The 27,091-nt window shown below is 31.2% G+C and overlaps 4 protein-coding genes across 4 annotated transcripts; 3 read left to right on the top strand and 1 right to left on the bottom strand.

Moving 5' to 3' along the window:
- The first annotated feature begins 11,369 nt into the window (after nt 1-11,369).
- LOC115699659 (ubiquitin receptor RAD23d) lies at nt 11,370-16,035 on the top strand. The gene is made up of 12 exons (XM_030627168.2): nt 11,370-11,702; nt 12,181-12,342; nt 12,571-12,624; nt 13,076-13,155; nt 13,284-13,343; nt 13,430-13,607; nt 14,640-14,798; nt 14,916-14,981; nt 15,087-15,134; nt 15,222-15,331; nt 15,421-15,499; nt 15,691-16,035. The coding sequence occupies exons 1-12, from the start codon at nt 11,637-11,639 to the stop codon at nt 15,811-15,813; spliced, it is 1,185 nt and encodes a 394-aa protein (XP_030483028.1). The 5' UTR covers nt 11,370-11,636; the 3' UTR covers nt 15,814-16,035.
- Nucleotides 16,036-19,221: 3,186 nt separating this feature from the next.
- LOC115701520 (uncharacterized) lies at nt 19,222-21,823 on the top strand. Its single transcript, XM_030629337.2, has 5 exons — nt 19,222-20,054; nt 20,131-20,234; nt 20,346-20,517; nt 20,603-20,728; nt 20,812-21,823. Exons 1-5 carry the CDS (start codon nt 19,869-19,871, stop codon nt 21,502-21,504), a joined length of 1,281 nt encoding a protein of 426 aa, XP_030485197.2. The 5' UTR covers nt 19,222-19,868; the 3' UTR covers nt 21,505-21,823.
- Nucleotides 21,824-22,483: 660 nt separating this feature from the next.
- On the top strand, nt 22,484-25,088 carry LOC115699670 (uncharacterized). The gene is made up of 5 exons (XM_030627189.2): nt 22,484-23,206; nt 23,301-23,404; nt 23,487-23,664; nt 23,760-23,885; nt 23,979-25,088. Exons 1-5 carry the CDS (start codon nt 23,021-23,023, stop codon nt 24,699-24,701), a joined length of 1,317 nt encoding a protein of 438 aa, XP_030483049.2. The 5' UTR covers nt 22,484-23,020; the 3' UTR covers nt 24,702-25,088.
- Nucleotides 25,089-25,343: 255 nt separating this feature from the next.
- On the bottom strand, nt 25,344-26,583 carry LOC115699672 (small ribosomal subunit protein cS23). Its single transcript, XM_030627191.2, has 2 exons — nt 26,146-26,583; nt 25,344-25,823 (listed from the first exon to the last, which is right to left on the bottom strand). The coding sequence occupies exons 1-2, from the start codon at nt 26,434-26,436 to the stop codon at nt 25,542-25,544; spliced, it is 573 nt and encodes a 190-aa protein (XP_030483051.2). The 5' UTR covers nt 26,437-26,583; the 3' UTR covers nt 25,344-25,541.
- Nucleotides 26,584-27,091: the final 508 nt, after the last annotated feature.

The raw sequence follows: 27,091 nt of genomic DNA, 5'->3' as shown, positions 1-27,091 counted from the left end.
TTAATCTACTTAAAATTGAATTAGCAACATAATTAATTTTGAAATAAAAGGAATTAATTTTTTATTTGATTATTTTAAAATTAATTTAGAAAAACACACTTAGTTTAAAGAAAAGATTCTAGATAGTGATTTCTAGTAACTAATTTTTTTTTTCTAATATTCAGTTAAGTAGAAAAATATATTTAAGTTGAAAATTAATTTGTTAATTAATTTTAGATCAACTTAAATAATATTTTTTCTTAGAACTTAAATAGCATTAATAACTAAGATGATTTTATTCAAGATACTTAATTATTTGTTTCTATTTCATGAAAATTGATTAAATTAGAAAAAAAAAAAAGTAAGTTGAAAATTAATTTGTTAATTAATTTTGGACCAACTTAAATTAGAATATTTTCTTAGATATTAAATTAGAATTAATAATTAATTTGATTTTATTCTAGATACTTAATTATTTCTATTTTAATGAATTCTATTAAATAGAAAATTATATTTAAGTCGGAAATTTTTCAATTTCAAATCAACTTAAATTAGAATAATTTTCAGAATATATTTTATTTTATTTTAAGAATCATTTCTCATATTAATTTCGAAATACATTTATTGTAGATATTTTAAAAAATTTCAATTTTAAAATTAGATTAAGTTAAAAATTAATTTTATATCAACTTAAATCAAGTAATTTTTCATTAACGATTTATTGAAATAAACAGACTAAAATATATTGTATTTTAATTAAAAAATTAGTAATTAGTTTATGAAATATCTAGATAGATATTTTCTAGTTAGACTTTTTGGTATTTTTCTAGATATATTTAATGAATAAGAAAATTAATATTTAAGTTAATTGTTGTAACGCCCCAATATTTTGCCTTATTTTACAAAAATACTATTTTCATGCATAATTTGAAAAGATAAAAAAAATAATTTAAATACAACAGTGGATTTAAAAAAAAATCAAAATGCAACAGAGAAGGATCCTTCATTTGTAAAACAAGATACAGTAAGTAAATAATTTTAAATAATGCATTTCTACTGTGTTAGATTTATCAACTGCTTAAAATAAAACTAAGGCACCACCAGCGTTCTAGATCGTTTGTGCGCCCGTAGCCGCTCACAGTATACGTACGCCCGGCCACACTCCTTATACATACTTCCTGTCTAATACTGCAGGGGAAAGTAAGGGGGGTGAGCTAAAAGCTCAGTAAGGAAATGCTTATCAAACAATACCATATAATATCACACATACCATTAATGTATTTATTAAGTTTTAGCAATATCATACATGCTCTTTTATAACTATAACCAAATAACTGTACATATGGAAACCTTTATCATACAAGTCTATACTATTTGTTCACACTGTACACATATACAGAGATCATAACTCCAATATCATACTCATAACATAATCATATCAATACTATAAATAATAATAACATTATCACAACATTGGCATATCATAGCCATTACTTACATAACCCTGCATAGGCCCATGTTATTATATGGGCAGATTAGGCCCAGGATATTGTAGGGTCAGGCTAGGCCCGGGTTATGTAAGTAATGGCTATGATATGCCAATGTTGTGATAATGTTATTATTATTTATAGTATTGATATGATTATGTTATGAGTATGATATTGGAGTTATGATCTCTGTATATGTGTACAAAAGGTGAACAAATAGTATAGACTTGTATGATAAAGGTTTCCATATGTACAGTTATTTGGTTATAGTTATAAAAGAGCATGTATGATATTGCTAAAACTTAATAAATACATTAATGGTATGTGTGATATTATATGGTATTGTTTGATAAGCATTTCCTTACTGAGCTTTTAGCTCACCCCCCTTACTTTCCCCCTACAGGTATTAAACAGGGAAGTATGTATAAAGTGAGCGAGTGGTCTGCACGTATACTGTGAGCGGTTACGGGCGCACAAACGATCTAGAACGCTGGTGGTGCCTTAGTTTTATTTTAAGCAGTTGATAAATCTAACACAGTGGAAATGCATTATTTAAAATTATTTACTTACTGTATCTTGTTTTACAAATGAAGGATCCTTCTCTGTTGCATTTTGATTTTTTTTTAAATCCACTGTTGTATTTAAATTATTTTTTTTATCTTTTCAAATTATGCATGAAAATAGTATTTTTGTAAAATAAGGCAAAATATTGGGGCGTTACAATTGTATTCTAGACACTTAAATATTTGACATTTTTCTTAAGATGTTTAATTAAATAGGAAAGTTATGTTTATATTGAAAATTAATTTATTTAATTTTAGACCAACATAAATTAGAATAATTTTTCCAGTTTAATTTTATTTTATTTTAGAATGACTTCAAAAATGTATTATTTTTAAATACTGTACATTGAATTTCGAATTCTATCATATAAATATATATATATATATAAATTTATAGAAAATTAAATTAGAGTTGAAAATTAATTTTAATTAATTTTAAACCAACTTAAATTAAGTAATCTTTATAATATTTATTAAAAAACTAATAAATCAACAATATTTCTTTAAAAAGTACATTAATCAACAATATTTTCCACTTAGTGATATAGATACATAGTGCTATATATAAATATACATAAGAGTGTGGTTGATGAAATTTCCTCCATCATTAGGGAAATTGGATGCTACAATACAAATTGTCATGTATTGTATTTGTCTCTTAGTTTAGTCTGTTCTACTAAGAAATAAAATTAGTATTTAAATGGTTAAATGAGATAAGTTGTAAAATAGGAAAAAACACATTTTTTTTTATTTAAATAAAATAAAGTGGCAAAAATTTAACTATAAGACCCATTGTATTATTCGACCCTATAGTTGATTAAAGCCTAAATCTTCTATTTCAGCCTATCTCATTTCAAACATAACCTAAGTGATGAGAATAGAGAATTAACTTAAGTCTCATAATTCTAGCTTGAAAAATTCAATGTTAGATAACTCTCTTTCTCTTTTTCTTTATTATTTCAAAAATCACTAGTAAATCTCAATCTTAAAATTGTTTGAAAGGTGATTTGAGTATAAATCCACACTATTGAAGTTGATACTCAAGCGTTTGTGGAAGACTGTGATGAACACAATCAAAGGAAGAGAAGATCCAAGTTCAATTTTTGGTAATACTCTATGACAGAAATAACAAGGATCAGAGAACTGAACGGAAGGAGATAATATATTCTGTTGCAACCACTGTAAGGTTTTCTAAATTTTTTTATGTGTTTATATTATTGTTTTATGTTTTCTATATCAGGATCTTAGATTAATTATAATCTAATATACATAAGTAGTAAATTAATATCTTGGTAAAAGATTTTCCAACCGGTTAAACTTTCCCACTTATGGGTTTTTAACATTGAGGTTCCCTTTCGCTACCATGTTCTGTAGCTGTAAGAGGGTTTCTTATATTTTGTGTGTAGCTTCTTCTTGCTCTGACATCTTTCTATGTTGATCTGTGACTACTTGCCTTACTCTCACCACCTCCGGGTCTTCCTCGTAGTCTTTATCAGGGTTTTTGTCGTAGTCATCTCTTTGGTCCTCATTTCATCCTTCTTAGTCATCTTCCTCAATTGGAGTTTCATCAATGTATTTCTCTTAGTGGTGGCCTTTTCGAAGCAGACGACTACCCGCTTTTAACGTTTCACCATCCCTTGCAATGTCCATTTGAGTGTCTACTAGAGGGGGACAGTTTAGATTGTCATCAGTAACATCTTCATGGTCTTGGCGAGTATTTGGCTTGATGACCGTATTTTGAGTGACAACAATGGAGAATACTTTCTTTAACTCTCATTTTAAGCACCAAAATATTTATTGATATTTTCAAAAACTGAATTAATAATAGATTAAGCTAAGGATAAATTTTTAAGAAATGAAGAAAAAAATAATTTTTATGTGGTTGGGGGCATTAGCGAGCCTTAGGACACAAGTCAATATTATTGAGCTCTTTGACTATGGAATATTTTACTCAAGAGTGTTCTTGCCAAATTTTTATAGAGTTTCTAGCCAAAATTCGTAACCCTTTGCATGAAGGGATAAAACCCTATTTATAGGATGAAACCGAGTTCTCGAGTGAACCCAGACCCGTTAGGGTTTTGAACATGAACTAAGCCCACTGATGGGGGTAAAATACATTATAATATTAAATTTGGGTCGGGTACATGAGGCCCAAATTGGAGGGATTTCCTTTGTTCGTACGGGATCATACAACTTGATGGTGACAAGTGTTCATGCACCACCGATTGTGTACAATAAATGTGAGAGTAGTGGACGTTGGACAAAATGTATGCTTCTTTTGGTGTTGTGCGCCTTTCCTAGGTCTAACACAAAAGATAAACCCCTAATTTTATGGGATCTGGTGTTAGAAGGGTGCCACGTAGGATCGCACTTGACGCCTCCTCAACTACTCCTATGGGATTACCCCTGAGGATATCTGGCATCGTCTCTTCGAGTCTTCACCTCTCTGGATGAGAGTCATCCTTCCGAGACCAAGAAGGTCTAGCTTGGTCGAGGCAGGGTCACATTTGAACTCGAAGTTGTAATTTGACTCTTCTTATGGGTTGACCCATTGATCTGTCTGAGCCTGACGAATGGGCCCATGAGTTTATTTTGGGCATTAAAAGTACACGTGTCACGCACCCAAAAACGCGAATAACAACTAGGTTAAATTATTTTGTCATGTTTCTAATATAAATATTAAAGTTTAAAATATTCATCTCAACCTAATGAACCCAACCCAATCCAACTTATATGTAATATCCCGATAAGCCTAATGGTAAATAATTCGAGTTTATATTTATACTATGGGTTAATCAGGTAATTAGTGGGATTATGATCTTACTAATCTATTTCAGTATAAAATTTAAATTTTGCTATAAATGAGTAAATAATCGTAATTTGTTAATTACGGAGATTTATATAGCATGTGTGAATGTAATATGAGCTATATGTGGAATAAAAATATTTTCAGGTTGGGCGACCCAGGAGACTCAATAAGTGGATACATAAGCGTAATTTGTTAATTACGGGAATTTATTTGAAATACGTGGATATAATATGAGTTATTTGTGAAATAAAAATATTTTCAAGTTTGGCGACCCTGGAGACCCGATTGGAGGCCAAAAATGTCACAACAGTTTTAGTTGGAAATATTGATGAGATTATTGGGATAAGTTGATTTTAGAAATATCGGGTTATTTTAGGGTACTCGAAGTTGGCCAAATACCTTAGAAATAGAAATTTTTTAGTGGCTAAAAAATAATAAGATAACTATTAATAATAAAATTTTAATTAATATTATTATATTATTATTATTAATATATTATTATATTATTATAATATTATTTATATATAAATAAGTTAACGTAAGTTAACTTTTATATATATATATATATTAAGTTATCAATGAAATAGAATAGAACGAACGACAAACGAAACCCTCGTTCTCCCTTCTTCGATAAAATCTTCTCCCTTTATATTTATTTTCTTTAATTTTCAATCCAAAACTTAGCGATCTAAGCTCTGGTAGTAGCAGGATAGCAAATCCTTGAAGAGGGAAAGCTTAAGGTATGGTTTAATTTCGTTTTAAGTTTAAAAACAATTGGTTTCGTATAGGGGTTTTGTGAATTAGAATAGTTATGAAGGTTCTGACCTTATAGAATTGTTCTCGGGTAGTCATGGGACGAGTTTCGATATTTTATTGTTGAATTAGAAGTGATTTTTGAGTTAGAAATCGAGTTTGAAATTTTTTAAAGCTTAGTCCGAACGTTAATGGCGTTTTTCATTTAAGGGGTCGATTTTTATTTCTGTTACGTAAGGATGGTAGTATTTATGGCATACATGCACCTGTGAAGTTTGGAGTGATTTGGATAAGTTTTGGTAGTGTTTCGGTGAGTGCGAAAATTGAAATTATCGTATTTCACAGTTTATAGAAATTCCTAAGAGATCAGAAATCGTATTTTTGTCATAACTTTTGACTCAGGTGTCCGTTTTGAAAATTCTATATACCGTTTCGAAGCTTGCGACGAGCTCTACAATATGGTGTATGTTTTAGAGCCAAAATATAAGTTTTATTTTAGTGTATTTATACTGCGGGGTTTGGTAGAAAACCCTCGATTGTCTTATGTGAATATAAACAGTGTTTTGGGATAAACACTTATTGGTTTATCGTTGTTGTGACATAGGGCCGAGATCATCGGGGATAGTTCTCCACTTGGGTTGGCCAAAATATATGAACCTGGATTAAAGGTAAGAAAAGTATATTGTACTGCATAGTACGTTGTATGTAATACAGTTTGTATTGTTATGAATTGATCAATATTGAGATATAGTTAATATTGTTATATATTGAAAAGTATATTGTACTGCATAGTACGTTGTATGTAATGCAATTAGTATTGTTATGAATTGATTAATATTGAGATATAGTTAATATTGTTATATATTGAAAAGATTGATTGGTTGAGTATTGATAATATGATAATATTATGCATGTGATATGTGGGCTCACCTGATTAGGTGATGCAATTTTTCTGGTAACGTACTGGGCGTAACTACGGGCGTCAGTGATATATGATGAGTACCGAGTGTAGGTACGGGCTCACCTAATTAGGTGATGCGATTTTCTTGGCGACGTACTGGGCGTAAGTACGGGCGTCAGTGACATGATAAGTACCGGGCGTAGGTACGAGCTCGTCTAATTAGATGATGCGATATACTGGTGCCAGATTGTGGCACAGGCTCACCTGATTAGGTGATGCAATTATATGATATGTGGGTGCAGGTTTTTGGGCATAGGCTCACCTGATTAGGTGATGCAGTTATGCGACATATGGGTGCCAGGCTATGGCACGGGTTTGCCTGATTAGGGGCTATGGCACGGGTTTGCCTGATTAGGCGATACAATACAAGATCATCAGATTAAAGCATCGACTTGCCCGATTAGGCAACATGATGTCATGAAGATGGTTGCTTTATGAGGTAACATATATATTTTTTATATGATTAAATGAATATGAATTTCATTATTGGTATAATAGTTTTGTATTACCAAATATCTGTATACTAATGTTTATTCGTGGCAGATGCCAGTAGTGATTTAGATTTCATCTTATGAACAAAGTGTGATGGTTTGATTCTTATTGTGTATAAATGACAATATTCGAATAATAAGCTATATGATTGTTATTATTACTTTTCTTGCTGAGTCTTTGTGACTCACGGGTGCTATGTGGTGTAGGTAAAGGCAAAGAAAAGCTAGATCAACCATGAGGTGGCAGTCTTCTCCAGCAATGTACATATTGACCTTGCCGGCCTGCGTGCCGAGTTGCCAGGAGTTGTTTTAGACTGGTTGTATCTGCTGTGTATTTTGATTTTATGTTTAAATAGTTGTCGTATATATTTCTTTAGCAAAACTTTTTATAACAGGAATTCCCGGAACACACTTTTTTGCCGTTATAATGTCCATTTTTAGTGTTTTATTTTAATCAAGTTTTTAATACTATCACGGTTTTTAATAATTAATTATTCTATTAGTATTAAACTAGTTTATGAAATCACACACGTGGCGTCCCTATAGATTAGGGCGTTACACTATATTTATTTTACTAACTAAGTTGGGTTGTACAATAAAAAAATTGAATGTTTTATAGCTTCTCCAAACTACAATCATTGGGTTGGCCCCTTAAAACACTTGTAATCCAACCAACCCAGCTCATGTGCACCCCTAGTTACTTCCAATTCCAAACACACCATTAATATATAATTAGGGTGTGTTTCGAAAGGCAAAAGAGAATTAGAATTTGGTATAATTAAAGATAATTTTGTGTATTTGTTTGACCACACAATTACGTTGTGACGACATAATTTGAGGTAATTGAGATGTCTCAATTACACTCCCTAATTCTCATACTCTCATGAGAATTACTTATAATTACATTGTGTAATTACTAAAAAAATTTATTTTAAATATTAAATACTAACACTTATTATTATTATTCTGTGTAATCACTATTATAATGTTTGCTTTGATGTAATCAAGATTGAAATGGAATGGAATGGAGATTACAATTATAATGTTTGATTGATCCTATTAACTTTTGTAATCCCTTTACATTATAATGAGTATTACACTACTTGTATAAATTCTTATTACATAGGCATGACTCATGATTACAATTACCAATAGAAAAATTATATTTACACCCCATAAAATTATAATTACACCCTATTACTAAATTTACCTCATTCTTTAATTAAAATATTATTTGTTTTACAATTACATCCCACTTTGTGTACTAAAATGATATCTTTTGAATACACCCCAAAACTTTTAAGTTACGATTGAAAAAAGAAAAAGAGAAAACTCAGAAGTCATTAATGGCTTCTACACATTGATTGTCCAAGTCTAATAAAATAAATAATAATTAAAAATTAAAGTTATTGATTTGTGAAAACAATTAAATGGTTTGTTAAGAAAAATTACAAAATAGTAGCAGTTTTAGAATTGTTTTGTGAAAAAAAAAATACAGTTACGAAATATTTTTTTATTTTTTTTCTAGTCTAATATCTCTCATTGTTGTATATCACTAAATTCATCTAATGTATATTTATTTGTTTTTCATGAAAAACGAAAATGCATATATATAATATTAATATAAAGCTAAATTAAATACATTTACACAGAAATTTGTTTTGTATAGAATGATTTCTCCATTAATGAATCTCAAAATAAATCTCTGATTTTCCATTAATAATTTTGGAGTGAAAAATATTCATATCAATCTATTTTTAAATTCTCTTTCAAAAAAAAAAAAAATCTATTTTTGAATTTATAATTAATAGTATAGTGTTTATATATAAAAAAAAAAAAAGTGGGTGTACTTAATAAAAATTAAATCAATAAACTAAATAAAGATATCAAGATATCTATTTTAGTCCTTTCACAAAAACCTAAATATGTAATTATAATTTTGAGGTGCTTATATAATTTTGTGGGGTGTAAATATAATATTCTTTTGTGGGGTGTAATTATAATACTCCTTACCAATATATTACAAAAGACTTTCTCTCTCTTACCTTTTTACCAAATGTAGTGGGGTGCGCATAAATTATCTAATCCAATGAGAACCGACTGGTCCAATTACAATTAATCGCCAAACATTAGATATCCAATTGTGATCGGATTAGATTGTATGTTATTTTTGAATATCCAATTGGATCGGATTGAAGGTTGGATGGAGTGTCTAAAAATCTAATACATCCAACATCCAATCGAACTAATTAATATTTTCATTTAGTTGGATGAATAATTAGATTTTATATTGTTGTACGTAAAATATATATGTATATATAAAAATTAATCTTAAAATTTTACTCCTTTGATTTGGATTGGATGGATCCAATCCAATCCAATACATATTGGATGGATCTGATCCGATCCAAAAAATAATAGGTCTAAAATATTGAATAAACCAAAATTAAACTAACAAATATATATGAAATACAACTGATCCAATCCAACATCCAATAGATGTTGAATCAATGGATGACTGAAATTAATAGGATTGGATTGGATGGTAAAATTTAACATCCAATATATATTTGGATCGTATCGAAATAAGCCAAAAACATTAGGTGTGATCCAATAAATACCCAGGGCCGGCCCTGGGCCTAGGCAGACTAGGCCCGTGCCTAGGGCCCACTCCAACCTAGGGCCCAAAACCAGCCATATAATACCTTTAAAAAAAAAATAAAAATAAAAGAGAGGCCCAACATCACTTTGTTTTCGGCCCAGTCCATTCCAGCCCACCACCCACCAACAAACCCTCCCTCCATTCTTCACGTGTAGAAAAAAAAAAAAAAAAAAAAAAAAAAAAAAAACTGAAAAGTCACTCATGACTCATCTCTCTCTCTCTCTCTCTCTCTCTCTCTCTCTCTCTCTCTCTCTCTCTCTCTCTCTCTCTCTCAAATTCTCAATCTTCCATTCTTTCCCCCCAATTTTTTTTCTCTAACATTCTTTCTTTTCTAAATTTCTAATCTCTCAAAAAAAAAAAAAATCACCTTTACAATTTACAATTTACCAACTATCCTCCTCATCCTAAATCCTCAATCCTCATCACTCATCTCTTTTCAATTTCTATCTCTTTGTATTATAATGGTAAGTTTTTCATTTTTTAAAGTTAATATTTTATTAATTTTTATGATCAATTGCTATATTTAATTAATTCTTTTCCCTTTTAATTATTATTTTGTTTGCTTTGAAATTTTAGTTTAGTATTTATATGTTGTTATTGTTGTTGTTGATGTTGTATAGTTAATAGAGAAACTAAAATGAATATTGAATTTTATTTTCCTAACTTATTTTCACTTGATTATTCTATTAAATGTTGAATTGCCCCTTATGTTGAGAGTTGATAAAGTGATTGAAATAGACCATTGGAAAAGAAAAAAAAATAGTTAGAATGTCTAATTAATCATATATATTAATATATTATTTGTTTGTTGTATGTTTATATTCATTTATACATAACACATTTTTTTTTTCACTATTGATTAGCTCATATTTTCTAACTATCCGGTCACCGTTGCCCATGCAGAACGGAGTTTTTCCAAATTGACCTTGATCAAATCTTATCTTCGTTCAACCATGTCTCAAGAAAGATTAAGCGGTTTAGCTATGTTATCCATTGAAAATGATTTAGTTGCAAAACTTGATTATGCAAATTTAATTAATACTTTTGCATCTAAAAATGCAAGACGCATAATATTTAAGTAATACATTGAAAAGTTTATGTGATGATTTATTGGTTTGGAATGTATTTATATTACTAAATATTAGTTTAATTTTATTTAAAATTACATACATAGAAAAAAATACATATACAAAAGGGCCCATTTTTTTTTAATTTGCTAAAACCGTCTTGGACCCATTTTTTTTCAGGGCCGGCCCTGTAAATACCCCTACTTAACAATAAATAAAATGAGGATATTTTTGTTACTATATTAATTATTTAATTTTATTTTTATACTAAACTAAATAAAAATAAACTAATTACAATATTTATTACAAAATAAACTAAATATAGTAGTAATCTTATTACTATTTACTATTACATTCCATTACTATTTTTATTACCGTTAAAATTACATTAGAGTAAACCAACCATGCATGAACAAAGTTAAAACGAGCAACAAATATTTATTCACTCATCAAATATAATTCAATCTCATAGTCATTTACAGATACACTTTTGAATCTTTAAGGCCATTTTGGAAACAATAATCTAAAATCTGATCCAGCTGTAGCATTCCACCCAATTATTTGGCGACACGTAATAATACTACCCCACGAGTTTACACGTGGCTATCCCTAAAGGAGATCCCAAACCTACTAATATAGATGTTACCATAACTTGACCATACCCAAATTCTCTTTATATTTTATATATTTATATATATACAAACAAGAACTTACAGGACTCTCACTGCTTTCTGTAAATTAGCTTTCGGTGGTGACTCGATTCTCTCTCTCCGTCTTTCTTCGCCCGAGAGAAGGTTTCGCCGGCGGCAACTGTGCTTATCGCCGGGGAATCACAACGGTGATTTTTTCTCGTCGTAGAAGAAGATGAAGGTTTTCGTTAAAACCCTCAAGGGTACTAACTTTCCGATCGAAGTGAATCCCCAAGATTCGGTAAGATACGTAGCCTTATAATTTTATAGGTCAATAGATGAAATAGTTTACAGATGCCATGATTATTTTACGATAGTTGGATACAGTTTTGAGTTATTAGGGTTTTGGAGTCGAGTGTCAACTAGGGTTTTTTTTTTTTTTCCTTCCTTCCTGGTTTATATTATATGCTCGGTTCATTTGCTGAAAGATTGTGTCTTTATTTTTGATTTCATGAATTCGGTTTCAATAGGTCGGGTTCTAATTAGATAAGGATACTGTTTGCAATACTGCACGGATGTGTGTGGGTGTGATGCTAATCTGTATTTGACTTTTATTGAGGAATGGGTTTCTATACATTATTTCAAAGGGGTTTTATGTTTTAATTGTACCCCTAAGCTTACAGTATATGTTTTCTCTTTGTATTGTACGCTTGACTTTTTTGCTTATTGCGTCAGTTTGTTCTAATGCTTTATTGTTGTTACTGTTGTTTATTGTTTAGATTGTTGATGTTAAGAAAAACATAGAAGCCGTACAGGGTGCCGATGTTTACCCTGCGTCTCAACAGATGCTTATTCATCAAGGGAAAGTTCTCAAGGATACGACTACTCTTGAAGAAAATGCAGTTGCGGAGAATAGTTTTATAGTCATCATGCTGACTAAGGTGTGTTTTTGAGACTGAGGTGTTTGTGTTTTTTCTTATATGGACTTATGCTTGTCTTTTCGTGTTTGATTGATTGAAGGATGGGGAGAATCCAGGGCAATGTAGTTTGTTAATATTTTAATTTATTGGTAGGAAAGACTAATATATAGGAATAATCGGGTTCTATTTCTCATTGGAATAATCGGCAATTGATCTGACTGTCTAACTTATGCTAAAAAAACAATGCAGACAAAGGCAGCACCAAGCGGAGCCTCAAGTGCATCAGGGGGAGCCGTAAGCCAGGTAAGTGCAAAGCCAGAGGCTTAGGCTTTTTCTTTCCCACTCTTCATGCAGATAAATTATTTTTCTTCCAAGTTTATGATGAGTACTCAAAGAAGTATCAGTATGAGTTGCCTGCGTACAGTTTGAAGAAAGAATGTTCATTTTTTTTAATTGATATACTAGGCATGAGCTATAGGAAAATAACTAAATTAGAAATTTAATCCACAGATATATGTTGATTGATATACTAGACATGGATTATAGTGTTTTTTTTTCCAGCATTATAATTGTAGTAGCTTGATTGCAATTTGGTGTTAAGAATATAATTTTTTGTTACCATTTAATACTTTGTTCGTTTTCTTCTGAATGTGTAAAGATTATTACTGAGGACTGCTTGCAGAAATTTATCTTGCTAAAAAAATTGTAATTGCTCCCAATGAGACGTATTTTATCAAGATATTTGTTTTTGTAGGCCCAACCTGTTAGTGCGCCTACTCCAATATCAACAACACCGTCTACAACTTCTCAGATTCCTGCCTCAGCTGCAGCACAGTGAGTGCTTTTTCCTTCCTTAATTGATAGTGTGACTATTTACATTTAAAATCAGGTCCTTAAGGCATGCATTTCCTACTACAATCGTCATTAATCTTTTTCTCCTCTGCATTGGTTAAATTGTGCAGGCCGCAGTCTGCTCCAGAACCTGCTCCTGCAGCTACTACAGTAGCTCCTACTGCTGCTTCGTGAGTAATTATTCTAAGCTGTATAATAATTCATTGTATCTTTTGGTGATGGTCTTGTTTTCTTATTTGTGTTTGGGTTTTCGCAGTTCTGAAACTGATGTCTATGGCCAAGCTGCATCAAATCTTGTCGCAGGAAGTGGTTTGGAGTCTACTGTCCAACAGATTCTTGATATGGGGGGAGGAAGTTGGGACCGAGATACAGTTGTTCGTGCTTTACGTGCTGCCTTCAACAACCCTGAAAGAGCTGTTGAATATTTATATTCTGTAAGCGTTTATGCTATTCTTTTTACTCGTTATCTATTTGTCCTTTGGCCTATTATTATTATTATTATTATTGTTAATTTTGTCCCTGAATTTTCTACACTGCCAAATTGTACCTCCATAGTATACGATTTGTTAATAATACCCCTCAAAATATAATTTTTATTGTGAAGCGAGTGATGCCGTGGATGATAGTTGATAAATAGATGCAAATTAAATGCCTTTCACCCTTTTTACTTTAATGATTAAAAAACTAAAAATAAAAATAAAAATTTAAATTATTATAAAAAAGAAAAAATTATTCTATTATTCATGAACGTAAAAAATGTGAAGGGTATTAAATTTGCATCTATTTATTAACTATCATTCACTATTTAACTCATTCCAGCGGGGGGGGGGGGGAGAAAATGCTTTTTTGATTGTAACTTGAAATAACTATTTGGTATATAACATATTTTGTATTAATATCTTTGCTTCTGCTTTATTGGTGACTATACTGGGTCTCTTGTGGGTAAAAATTATGTTTTGCAAATTTACAGATTGTTTTTTTTTTCTTTCTCTCATTAGAGGTTTTATGCATAGTAACAAATATTGACTTATAGGATTTTGGAACTGATTTATGTGGTGTGGAATGAAAATGATAAACTACATTTTTGGAGTCTTGGTTGGACATGTGAGTTCAGCTGCATCCAATTCATACAAATAAATTGCTTAAATAATACATTTGTATTAAGCAATATTTTTTTCTTGTGGTAGAGCCACATTTCCCTAATAAGATCTATTATGTCATCAGAAAATTACACCATGTAGGCATGTACAGTTGTACTTGTACTAGTGTTCTGGTTCATCTATGCTCTAATTTCTGTGGAACTATATCAATTTAAAAGTAATATTTTGTATGAGTTTGTTCAAACTGTGTACTGTTTTTCTTCTATATGTGATATTTACTATGTGGAAAATAATACTTCTCAAAGGTTAATTTGTTACATTCTTTAATAATGACATTGTGAAGTTGACATAGATTTTGTACATCAGGGAATTCCTGAACAGGCTGATGTTCCACCAGTTGCCCAAGTTCCTGCCCAGGCAGCAGGAGCAAACTCCCCAGCAATCATTCCTCCGGTGCAAGCATCACAACCTGCTGCTGCACCCGCTGTGGGTCCTAATGCAAATCCTCTGGATCTCTTCCCACAGGTAGATATTGTTTAAACCTTTTCTTTGAATTCTTCCCCAGATCATCCTTTACTTTTAACTTTGAATTATATTTTATGGTCAGCTAATTAATAAAATATAAATCTCTTCCTGTATCAGGGCCTACCAAATGTGGGTGCAAATACTGGTGCTGGCAACTTAGATTTTCTCCGAAACAGCCAACAGGTACATTTTTTTTTCTTTACTTTCTGTCTTATCTAGATGGAGCTTTCATTTTTTTTTTTTTATTCCTGCAGTTATGGTTATTCCTTTTTTGAACTTCCAATGTAGTTCCAAGCTTTGCGAGCTATGGTTCAAGCGAATCCTCAAATTCTGCAGGTTAGGCTCCTATCATGTTTGATAGCTTGGTCATTTTTGTGGCTTACAGCACTAAATAATACTCATGCTACCCTTATTGTTTTGCAGCCTATGCTTCAAGAGCTAGGGAAACAAAATCCACATCTTGTGCGCCTCATACAAGAGCATCAGGCTGACTTTTTGCGCCTGATAAATGAGCCTGTTGAGGGAGGAGAAGGGTGAGATGATTCCGTCTTATCTTTTTTATTTATTAGTTTTTGTTATCTACCTGAGCCCGGCTAACTTTTCATTTTTATTATACAATCAGGAACGTTCTGGGCCAGATGGCTTCTGCCATGCCACAGGCTGTGACTGTAACTCCCGAGGAGCGGGCAGCCATTGAACGTGTATGTTTCTAATCTTGTTTTGTTTAATCTCTGTGTAGTCCATCTTTTGTTCGTGCTTTTCTTTAGACTTGAATTAGAGTTATTCGGAACGCAATTGATTCCCTTTGATAAGGAATTATATGGAGTGTCAAGTAAATACTGTATGAATTAATATAATCTTTATGGTCTCATATATTATTTTGTTGTTGTAGCTGGAAGCAATGGGATTTGATAGAGCCATAGTCTTGGAAGTTTACTTTGCATGCAACAAAAATGAGGAATTGGCTGCCAACTATCTTTTGGATCACATGCACGAGTTCGAAGATGAACAATAGCCGATTGATTTTTTTTTCTTTTTTAATTTATGTTTTCGGCTTATTTTGTTTTATTTTCTACAACTACAACAACTACTACTACTACGACAAGACTATTGGTCAGATAAATCTTTTAGGGTGTTTAAATTCTGATTTTATCTCTTTCAAATATAGCTTCTTCAGAATTCCATCTCAAGTATTGTTCCTATTTTAATATAATTTTGCTTTTTAACCCAAAAGAAAGTCTTGTTCTTGTTCTTTCTTCTTTTTTTCATTTCTTTTGAAATTTAACATTTTTGCCACTTTAAATTTATAAGAACGATGTTGCTGTTGCCTATTAATTTCGGCATAAGGGTAGCGTGTAATGGAATGGAAATAGAAATGGTTATATGGTAAGAGCGTTGCCATTAGGTATAAGGGTGTTCGTCAAACTCTTCAGTTAAATTATGTGGTACGATTTGCGATGTTGAAATTATTAATTGCAGTTAAAATTATACTGCACCACACTAATTATAAAACTATTAAAAAAATACTAATCAAAAAGGAGGATTGTTGGTGAATAAGTTTATGGGGCAAGATTATGGTAGGACCTAGAAAAATTCCCTACCGGTAGGAAACTTTTTATGACCATTGATTTTAAATCATGTGGTTATTATGATGTAAGGTGTATACTCTTACGATAGGACTGCTTGTATTCGATTAAAACTTTAAACATATTATAATAATATTTAATGATATTTATTTTTTTAAAAAATAATATTAATTATTAAAAATTTTATTAATTTTTATTTTGAATTATTATTATTTTTTTAAGAAATAATATTAATAACTAAAAATTTTATTAATTTTTATTTTGAATTATTATTATTTTTTTAAAAGTTACTTTGAATTATTTTTATATTGGTATTTATTTTCAAAAAAGAATTATTTTTTCTAAATTCATTTTTTTTTACTTCTTATTTTTTGGCTTTTCATAATTTACTGATGGTATTTTTTTTGTAGTTATGTACGTTGTAACTATTTAAAATTACTTGCAAATTTTTTAAAAATTCCAAATAGTTTACAATGCCGAAAATAAAGTTTAAACAATTACTTGCCACACGCATATGAAAAACAGTCATGTGTGCAACAAAATATTTAAATCTTATTTTCGGCATTGTAAACTATTCAGAATTTTTAAAAATTTACAAGTGATTCTAAAGACTATAACGTACACAATCATGAAAAAAAAAATAGATTAAAAAATTCTCTTAAATGCTAAAACAGATAAGAGTCTATCGAAATAGCCATTTAAGGACTTTAAACATACCCAATATTATTTATTTATTGTTTTGATTAAAAAATTTAATTTATTTTTTTTATTTTTGATATAATAATAAAAATATATTAAAATAAATATAGTATATTAGTTATTAACATTAATTATTAAGCTTCATTTTCAAAAAGAATATCAGTTAAGCTAGTTTTACTTGAAAAGTGGTCAATCAACCCCAGTAATTATATTTCATAATACATAAAAATTTCATAATACATAAAACAAAGTATTTTATCATAATGTAAAATAAGAATAAGATAATAATACAAAATATTGTAATAATCTCCTACACCTATGTAAACAAACACTTTATACATTCTCTTTTCTTTCAATTCTTATTGGTTGAATTTTCTTCCCTATACTATAGGGTAAAAATACTAGGACCTACCATATAATTACCCTAAGTTTATGCACATATAATTGGCAAGATTGTTTATGGTATGTGTTTTCTGTGTTTTTACCTACAAAACACGTGGCATTATCAGAGATCAAGTGGATATATATATATATTTTTTTAAAATGCTAATTACAATTTCCTATTACAATTTCTTAGTTAACCTTCACGTTCGAAATCACATGCCGAAATATATATATATTTTTTTTTCATAGATGTATTCGTTATAGTTACAGTATCAACCCTCTATTTTTTTCAAAAATTTCGAATAGTTTATAGTACCGAAAATAGAGTTCCTGATATTCCAGTTTACTATACACGCATTCAAAAAACTTCAAACGTATTTTTGGCGCTGTAAACTATTTGAAATTTTTTAAAAATTTACAGGAATGATGTGTTGTAAGCATAATGAACACTCCGTGTAAAAAAAATTTGAAAAAAAATATTCCGACATGCATTTTCGGGCGTGGAGGTTGACTAAGAGGTTGTAAGAGGAGATTAACAGTAGCACTCCTTTGTCAAAAGAAATAGTATTATGATATATGTTTTAGACATTTAAAATAGTAGGAGAAATGATTGGTGTATTGATTAAAATATTTTATAAATTATTTTAAATATATTTTTTTTTACATAAATGGTATAATGGTAATTACATGACATTATAATTTTTTTTTATCAATGACATTATAAGTTTTAAAACTAAACTAAACAATAAAAAAATTAGGGGTGCTATACAATGCATCCCAAAAAATGATGCACTAATATCTCTTTTACTGTTTTAAGAAGAAAAAAAATATTCTAATTTTTTTTGACCTCATATATGTTAAAATATTTTGTAAAATTTAGAATAATTTATAATATAGAGAGCAATATTCAAACAATTTATTTTACATTTGTATAAGATAAATAAGTCACGTGTGCAATAAATTTTTAAAATTTTATAAAATATCTTAAATACTATCATGTACACCATAAGGAAAAAAAAAAATGAATGCCTAAATCAATATGATTTTTTTCAAAAATTAGAATGTCACACTAAACCATAAACCAAACATATGGTCTGATTAACAAGGACATCACTTATGAAAGAATTTTGCTAACTTTCCCTAAAAAAATTTATCCCCTGTTTGGCAAACTCATAAAAATCGAATCTTGAAATTATTTTTTTGCCTTTAATATTTTTTTTTTAACTTTCTACCAAACAGAGCCCTTGTCTAAAAAAATATTTGCTGCATATTTGAGGAGCCAAATCTAAAAGTGGGATAAAAAGTCTCAATATATCTTTTATCCCATTTTTTTATTTTTGTTAACTAAAAAAGTGGGATAAAAGGTCCCCTTTCTTGTAGTGCCAAGTCAGACAAACTTGGACGGCTTAGAGACGTTCCTTGCAAACCAAGCAACAAAATGAATCCAAAAAAGCTTGATAAATGAATGTTTTTTTTTCTTCATTCTAATAAGAGCTGTTTGATAAAATTGCTAAAAAACATGTGCTCTTAATTCAACAATTGCTCCTGTTTATAATTATTTGAAACTTGATTTCAATATATATATATATATATATATATACAAATTTGAAACTGAAATAAATTAAATTAGGAAACATCGAATCGGAATATGCTGCACAAAATTTCTCTCATCCCATGCACCATATAAATTACTATTAAGAAAGACATTGATGTTACTGGAAAGCTCTTCCATCTGTAAGTGACAAGGAGGTGAGGATACCTTCATTTACAATTATTTATGGTATTTAATAATTAGAAGAAACAGAATGACATTAATTAATTGCATATTTTGTCAAAGTTCAAAGTTGCAAGTAAAGGTTATATAATAGTCCAAATATCTTAATTTCGGCTACTTTTTGCTTCTTTCTTCTTAAAATTTGTTTTGCTAAAAATAACATATACCATTCTGTTCATTTGGAAATGTCTAGCATAGATAGATAGTTTACTCAAAACTAAAGCAAACTCTACCACTGGTTAGTTACTAGTTAGTTACTGAGCCACAAGGCTTTGGCATCATTTCATACCTTTTGCTGTGAAAAACTAATTTCGAGGCATATAAAGTTCATTCTATATGAAGATGAAGTAAATAGTCACTTTCCCACTAAACTAGAGAACCAATGTCATTCCCAGCCTCAGACTATGAAAATACACCATTATAATTTGCTTACAAATATTAAAATATATACATTAACATTCTTTTGAACTTGCAAGTTTATAATCTATTCTCCTTTGGTTTTATATAACTAGCTTTCTTCTGTCGGTGATATCTCTATATATACATAAATACATGCTTCTATGTATAGATATTTAGAATCCCAAAAGAAAAGGAATAAAAAAATAAGTGTACATAGAAAATCACAACATGGGAAAAACAATGGATGCTCTGTTGGGAAAGAAGTTCAAAACTTCTAAATTCAAAAACTTGGTGGAGCTTGTTTCGTCCAGAATTGCTGTTTTGGAAAAGCAACATCGTCTCAAGTGCATGCAAGCACAGTCTGATGTTGTTTCTCTCCTTAGACTTGGTCACCAAGAAAGTGCTCTTCTAAGGGTAATTTCTCATCAACACCATCATCCTCATCATCATTAACTTTCTCTCATCCAAGTTATGATTTTTATTTAAACAGGTTGAGCTTGTGATCACAGAGCAGGACATCTTGGATGCATATTCCATGATTGAAAACTTCTGCCATCTTCTGGTGGAAAGGGTTGTGTCGATAGAGAATAACAAGTTTGTCTCTCCTTTCTCTTCTAGTATTGAAATAAAAAAAAACACTTCTATATAATAATCATCAACACTTTCGTTTTGAGTTTTGTTATTATTGATTTTCATATATTATAGAGAGGTTCCTGATGATCTAAAGGAAGCCATATCGAGCTTGATATATGCAGCCTCAAAATGTGGAGAGGTTCAAGAGTTGGAAAAGATCAGTAAGATGTTCACCAAAAGATTTGGTAAGGAATTTGCCCAAAATGCTGTTGAACTGTGTAATCACTGTGGAGTTTGTCCAAAGGTAGACCTTGATTTGATTTCTCTTCTGGATTTGATTTCAGCCATACCAATTAATCATCTGTGGTTTTTTTCTTCTTCTTTTCAAGATTGTAAGCAAACTTTCAACTCAAAGACCAAACTTGGAGACCAAACTGACAATGTTAAAAGAAATTGCTTTTGCAAATGGAATTGATCTGCATATTGAGGGAGAAAATCTTATGGTTATTACTCAGGTATAGCATTTGTTAATGTTAGAATTTTTTTATTGTCAAATCTGAATTCTAATCTCTGACCCCTTTTTGTTATTTTATTCTAGGAGATGAGACTGGACAGAAGCCAGAAGGAACTTGAACCACAGGAATCTGCTAAAGATGGTAATGAACAAAACCAAGGTGAAATCATCCCTGAAGAAGTTAAGCCTAAAAAGAAATACAGAGATTTGAAGGCTTCTGATATCCATGAAGTTCAAGATGAGAATGATCAAGCTATTAATCAGAAAACACAAGATGAAAAGAGAAACATACTTGAAGATGTTATGCTTATGAAGAAACACAGAGATCCCAAGGCTGATCATGACAAGCATGGAGTTCGACACGGCGAAGAATGTTTGTCCACTAAAGAACCAAAACAAGGTGAAAGAGTTTCAGATCAAGAAGGGATTCAAAGGAGGAAATACAAAGATTTCAAGTCTGCAGCTCAGGCTGCTTATAAGCTGGCGTCTCATGCAGCTGTAGCTGCTAAAGAAGCTGTGGAAATGTCTCAGCCTTCAGACAAAGTTCCTGGTGATCGTCCAAGGAAATCCACTGAAAAGAAATTCTTAGTTCATTTTGATGAGTCTTCAAATTCATATCATTCTGTTCAAGGGAAGGAGGTTTTGGAAAAGAAAAAAAAGTCCCATGACAAAAAGATAGAAACAGAAAAAAACCATGCTGATCAAGTCATTTCTATTTCAAGTCCAGAAGGTGAAAAGATTAAAACAAATAGAAGAGGCCATGTTAAGAGAGACTGAATACCAAAGTACCAGTATACATATTGAAAAAAATTTCTATGTATAGATATATATGACATCTTACAACTCATTATTTCTTCCGAGTAATTGGTCGAAAGAATGATTAAACCAAAGTTGAGAGAGGTCTAGTCGGAGTATTTCAGCTCTAAGAAGTGGAAACTTAAGAGTTAGAAAAGATTTTGCTTGAGTGTATATGTTGTTTTTGGCTAGTAAACAACTGGAATTTTTTTTAGTTGGAAACAAAAAGGGAAATAATAATGAAAATCCCATTATGAGTGAACTTTGTAATTATGCAAAATAATACGAATTGTTGTAAATGTAATTGCTGGGTGTGAAGGTAAAGAAAAAGAAGTTATGATTGTGCATATGACATCTAAAGTTGATGTTATATATGAATAAAAGCTAAGAGAAAAATTGAAATCAAAAGTGTTCTAAAAAGAATAAGCTTGAATATGAAAATTGTATTAGTTCAAACAAAATCTCTCCATTGCCAAAGCAACCCCTGTTGGTGGACAAGTCTGCAATTTTTAATGCCATTTCATAGCCCATGATGCTGCTCATCATCGAAATGAACGAGCAGCATACACAAACAATGCTCTAGCTCCACACATGCCCACCGTGGACATAAAAAAAAAGGAGTTGAAAAGTAATAATAATCCGACAAAATAATCAAATTGAAGACTGTTCCATGTTATATATTTTGTATATTATAGGTAAGAAAAGTACACGAGGTTGACAATTTAATTCATTTTAATATAATTTGGACTTACGTTTGTTTGTTTGGTGGGCTCAGAAAAATATATTACAAACACTAACTAGGCATTTACAAGGGCTTTACGCGTGTGGAGGCTACAAGTCTCCAACCCATTCAATTTTATCGTCTTTTGTTTATCTTTTCAAACAAGACTTAACTACGTCCAAAGACTTATTATTACCAAACGTCTTTGTTTCAGTACCCTATATTTCTTTACAATATTACACCATTATTTTGGTTTGATTTTTATTAAGTTTTGGTCCTATTTCCTTTTTCTGGGACCAGCTTAATTATTATTTCATTCTTTTAATGGGGGAAAAAGGTGTGGTATTATTTTCCGTACTGATCTTTCTACCAATCTTTGTAACGTATTGTACTTGAATATTGACCTTTGTCAAACTCAATTCATATCTCTCTTTTTTGTTTTTGCCTCGAGACTATAGTTGTTAGTGTTGTAATATATGATGATGATGTAATAAGTTATGGTAAGACTCAATAATAATCAACTTGCTTCTTCCAGAAAGGTAAACAAATAAGCTTGTTTGGCTCTTTCAAAGGGTAGAAAGTAGAATCAGAAATATCACTCGAGTTAAAAAAGTAATCAGAGATTATTATGATTATATATACATAAAACCATATGCTTTGTATACATCTCTAGTAACTACAAACACAACAAAAACCATTCCAGACACCAAGTTGTTAATCCTTTATAAGAAAGAAAGTTTTTTTCAGTGTAAAACAAACTCAGGTTGTTAAGAAAACATGGGTCGAAAACTGGATGCACTTCTAGGGAGAAACTTCAAGGTGTCAAAATTCAAAACCATAACAAAACTAGCTATTTCAAGGATTTCCATACTCTCAAACCAGCACCAAGCTCGGTTGTCACATGCTTGTTCTGATGTTAAGGAGCTACTTCAGCTTAATCACCAAGATCGAGCTCTTCTTCGTGTGAGTTTTCATTCTTCTTCTTCTTTCTCTATAAATCCTTAGTAGTACTTACATATACTAATCTTGATATGAATTTTCTTATGTATTATAACAGATTGAGCGTGTAACAATGGAGAAGAACATGTTGGATGCGCTTTCCATGATAGAATTATACTGCCATCTACTCCTTGATAGAATCAAGCTCATAGGAAAAAAGAGGTAAACTGATATACTAAACAAATCTGATTTATTCTTCTTATGTTGGTACTGAAAAAACTGATATTTCTGAGTATTTTTCAAGAGGTGAAACGTGCCCTGAAGAGCTTAAAGAGGCAGTATCAAGCTTGATCTATGCAGCTTCAAGATGCGGTGAATTCCCAGAGCTTCATAAGATTCGCGCCGCTTTAACCTCCAAATATGGTAGGGACTTTGCTGCTCGTGCAGTTGAACTACGCAACAACTGTGAAGTGAGTCCTAAGGTATGCAGTTCCATTCCATTCATGTCATGATGATACTCTTCTTTTTTGCAATTTACTCTCTTTCTGATCAATATTCATTTTTTTGGGTGGTTTAGATGGTACAAAAGTTTTCAACCAGGAAGCCGAGTTACGAAACCAGATTAAAGGTTTTGAAGGAGATTGCTTCTGAATGTGGTATAACTCTTGATTTAGAAGAAGATGATTCTGTGAATGATCATAAGGTAATAAGCTTTTGAACTTTTGCCATTTAATAAAGAAGAACCAGTGTTGAAAATTGTCATTAGATTCTGAATCTGCTTCAACTTTGGTAACAGCAAGAGAAACTGAATATGAAGCAAGAGCAGGAGCAGGAGCAGGAGCAGGAGCAGGAGCGAGAGCGGGAGCGGGAGCAGATAAATGAGCTTACTAGAGCAGCTGATGACTTGGATGACACTACTCAGAGATTACATGACACTGTTTTGAGTGAAGAGACCAAGCAAGCAGAGCACTTCTCTGAATCAATGAAAACTAGAAGAAAGTACAGAGACGTGGCAGATGCTGCCCAAGAGGCTTTTCAATCAGCGGCTTATGCAGCTAACGCTGCAAGAGCTGCTGTTGAGCTCTCCATGTCTTTATCAATAGATAAGGGTTCTGAGGATCATCATGGTTCAGATAATGAAGGAGGGAATGTGTCAGATTTCGGTACATCTTCTACAACCAAAGCTCATATGACCAACATTTCTGCAGCCTCAAGAGAGACTGAAGATTTGAATAACAGACAGAGTTTTGAAAAGATTGAAACTGTTGAGGAACTGAGCTCGGAATCAGAATCAGAACCAGAACCAGAGTTAGAAGGTGAAGACGATAGTACTCTCGAAGATGTAGCGGAGAAGGAAAAGAAACAAGTACAAAGAAAAGTATCATCTTCAGATACAAATACTGAGAAAAGAGAGAGAGGAACATGCCTTGACCAGCATGATTTGGATACCTTCAGCGTACCCAAATCTCCATTGAACAGGCATCACAGACCGTTTAATGCAACTACAAATGACCATTGATCACATGATGACAGCATTAAGCCTTTCATACAAATCTACACAGTGATTGACGTATATTTCACGTGTTGGTTTCTTGGGTCTGAGTTTACAAGAATGAATAAGCTGGAAATTTACAAGTACAGCACAGAAAAATCGAGATAGGAAGATGGTGTAAGCATGCATGACATAAATTTATTTAATTTTTTTGTACAAATAGTTCATGATGAGTGAGCATGGAGTTTGTTCTAGGATATAAAATTTTGAATTAAGTATACTTTTGAGTGAATTGGATATAGTTTTGTAGAAATATAACTAGGAAATTATAATTGTGCTTTTAATGGGATACTCCTCTTGTATTGATGTGTAATTGCAGTTGTAATATATTCTACTTATCCATTCTAGAGTAAATTGGGAGGCATATGAATTAAAAACTTCAGCAGCTTGCAAGATCTGAATAATCTAAAATGAAACAAATTGAAACAAGACTATTTAACTTGTTTCTCAGAATAATGTAAGAATAAAAAAACCCCATTTACAGATCAGGAATGAGTCATGAGAAAGTGAGAATAGCATAGTCAAGACTCAAAACAGCCATGTTGTGATTTCTATAGCAATCATAGCTAGCTTTAATCAAAACCAGAACATTAAAAAGAATAGAAGCAATTACAGAGCAAAATGAATTCAGATGTGTTGATAACCACCAAAGTTTGATACATACATGAAAACAAATTTCATAATCAAGAACACCCACATCATCAAATAAGTACTATCTTCAGAACCAAACAAAGCAAAACAGATTTGATTAGTTATAGATAGAAGCAAGAGCAGAAAAATAACAAAAAAATTTCTACATTTAGAATTCTAAGACAGATTGCCCCCACTTTGCTGCCACAAGTTGATGATATCAGTAGCCTGATTGAGAAGAATGATCATCTGCTTTTGAGATATCCAAGGCTTACTCTCTAGTAGAACCTTGAGCTCTTCCCAAGCATCTTTTCTGGGCCAAAAGTAGTAAGGACTAAGAGGGATGGTTCCATGGCCGGGTATTGTTTGATCAAGCGCAATTCCTATATTTTTCTCCATCCAAATGAACTTCAATACAAGCCTTGGCTTCTCAAGTGCCTTCACTACCACTCCAAGCTTCTAAATTATAAAACAAACAAATAATAGTTTAGCACAAATTTTTGAGCTCTTTAACCGGAGAAACTCTCAGATTAAAGGGAAACCATAATGTGGGAAGTTACCAAATATTTATATACATAAAAATATGTTCAATGATAAAAATTAAGTTCATTATTGCTGTGAAGTATTAATAAACCAGCAAAATTTTCAACTACCCACTAAACTAAAATTTATATACAGCCCCCCCAATTCTGTATTTTGTATGTCTCAGAGCCACAAGACCCAAATTTGAAGTAATGGAAATTATGAACAAAGAAACATGATAGAGACAAAAAAGATGAACCTCTTCCTCGGGAGAAGTTTCCGTTGTGGCGGATTCATCAACAGGGGCCTCCTCAGATACGGCAGGATCAGCAGCAACAGCGGAAGCTGTTAGCTGGAACTTAGGGGAGGAGTGAGTGAGGTTGAAGTCGGAGTATGAGCGAAGGTTTAAGCTGGGGAAGAAGGTTCTGGGCTTGGGAGAGGCGGAGGTTTGAATGGACTTAAGATTATGAAAGTGGGTTTGGGGAGGCCATGTTGAGGGCTTGAAAGTTGCATTTAAGTTTGCCTGGAAGTGGACCGCCATGGCTGGCATATCCACCTTATCTATCCAACTCTAACACGGACAAGGAGAAGAAGAAGAAGAAGAAAAGAAAAAGAAGGAGTATTTGAGTACAGTTTTTTCGTTTCAGAGGATAAGGTGTCGGGCAATCGCATCCGAATCGGGTCCGTTTTGCCTAGTATATTAGTATTGGGCTTTCATGGCTGACCCCAAAATAACATAGTTTTTTTTTTCAAAAAAAAAAAAATTACAATAATATACATTTTTTTATCTAATTTACACTAATAATCTTACTACTATTACTAATATGTCACGCCAGTCAAATCTGATGCATCTAACATTTTTTGATGTTTTTGTGTTTTTTTTTTTTATTTATTTTCTTGCATTTTTAAGTAATTTTATTTTATTACTAATAGTGCTGATAAGAAATTAATTAGTTACCTATTTATAAATTTTTTTAATTTTACATCATATAATTTGAAATACATTTTAGTTACCTCTAAAACATGTTTGTATTAATTAATTAGTTATTTTTAAATTATGTTATGGTAGATTATAATTTAAAATACATTTAGATAATTTTAAAAATTATTTTCGATACTAATAAGTCACCATGTAATATAATAAGATACTATTTTTATATACTAATTATTTTATATTTTTTGTTATTTTGAAAACTAGTTATCGT

This window comes from Cannabis sativa, chromosome 8 (genome assembly GCF_029168945.1).
Source record: "Cannabis sativa cultivar Pink pepper isolate KNU-18-1 chromosome 8, ASM2916894v1, whole genome shotgun sequence".
Taxonomy (NCBI): domain Eukaryota; kingdom Viridiplantae; phylum Streptophyta; class Magnoliopsida; order Rosales; family Cannabaceae; genus Cannabis; species Cannabis sativa.
This window is presented reverse-complemented; position numbering and strand designations above follow the sequence as displayed.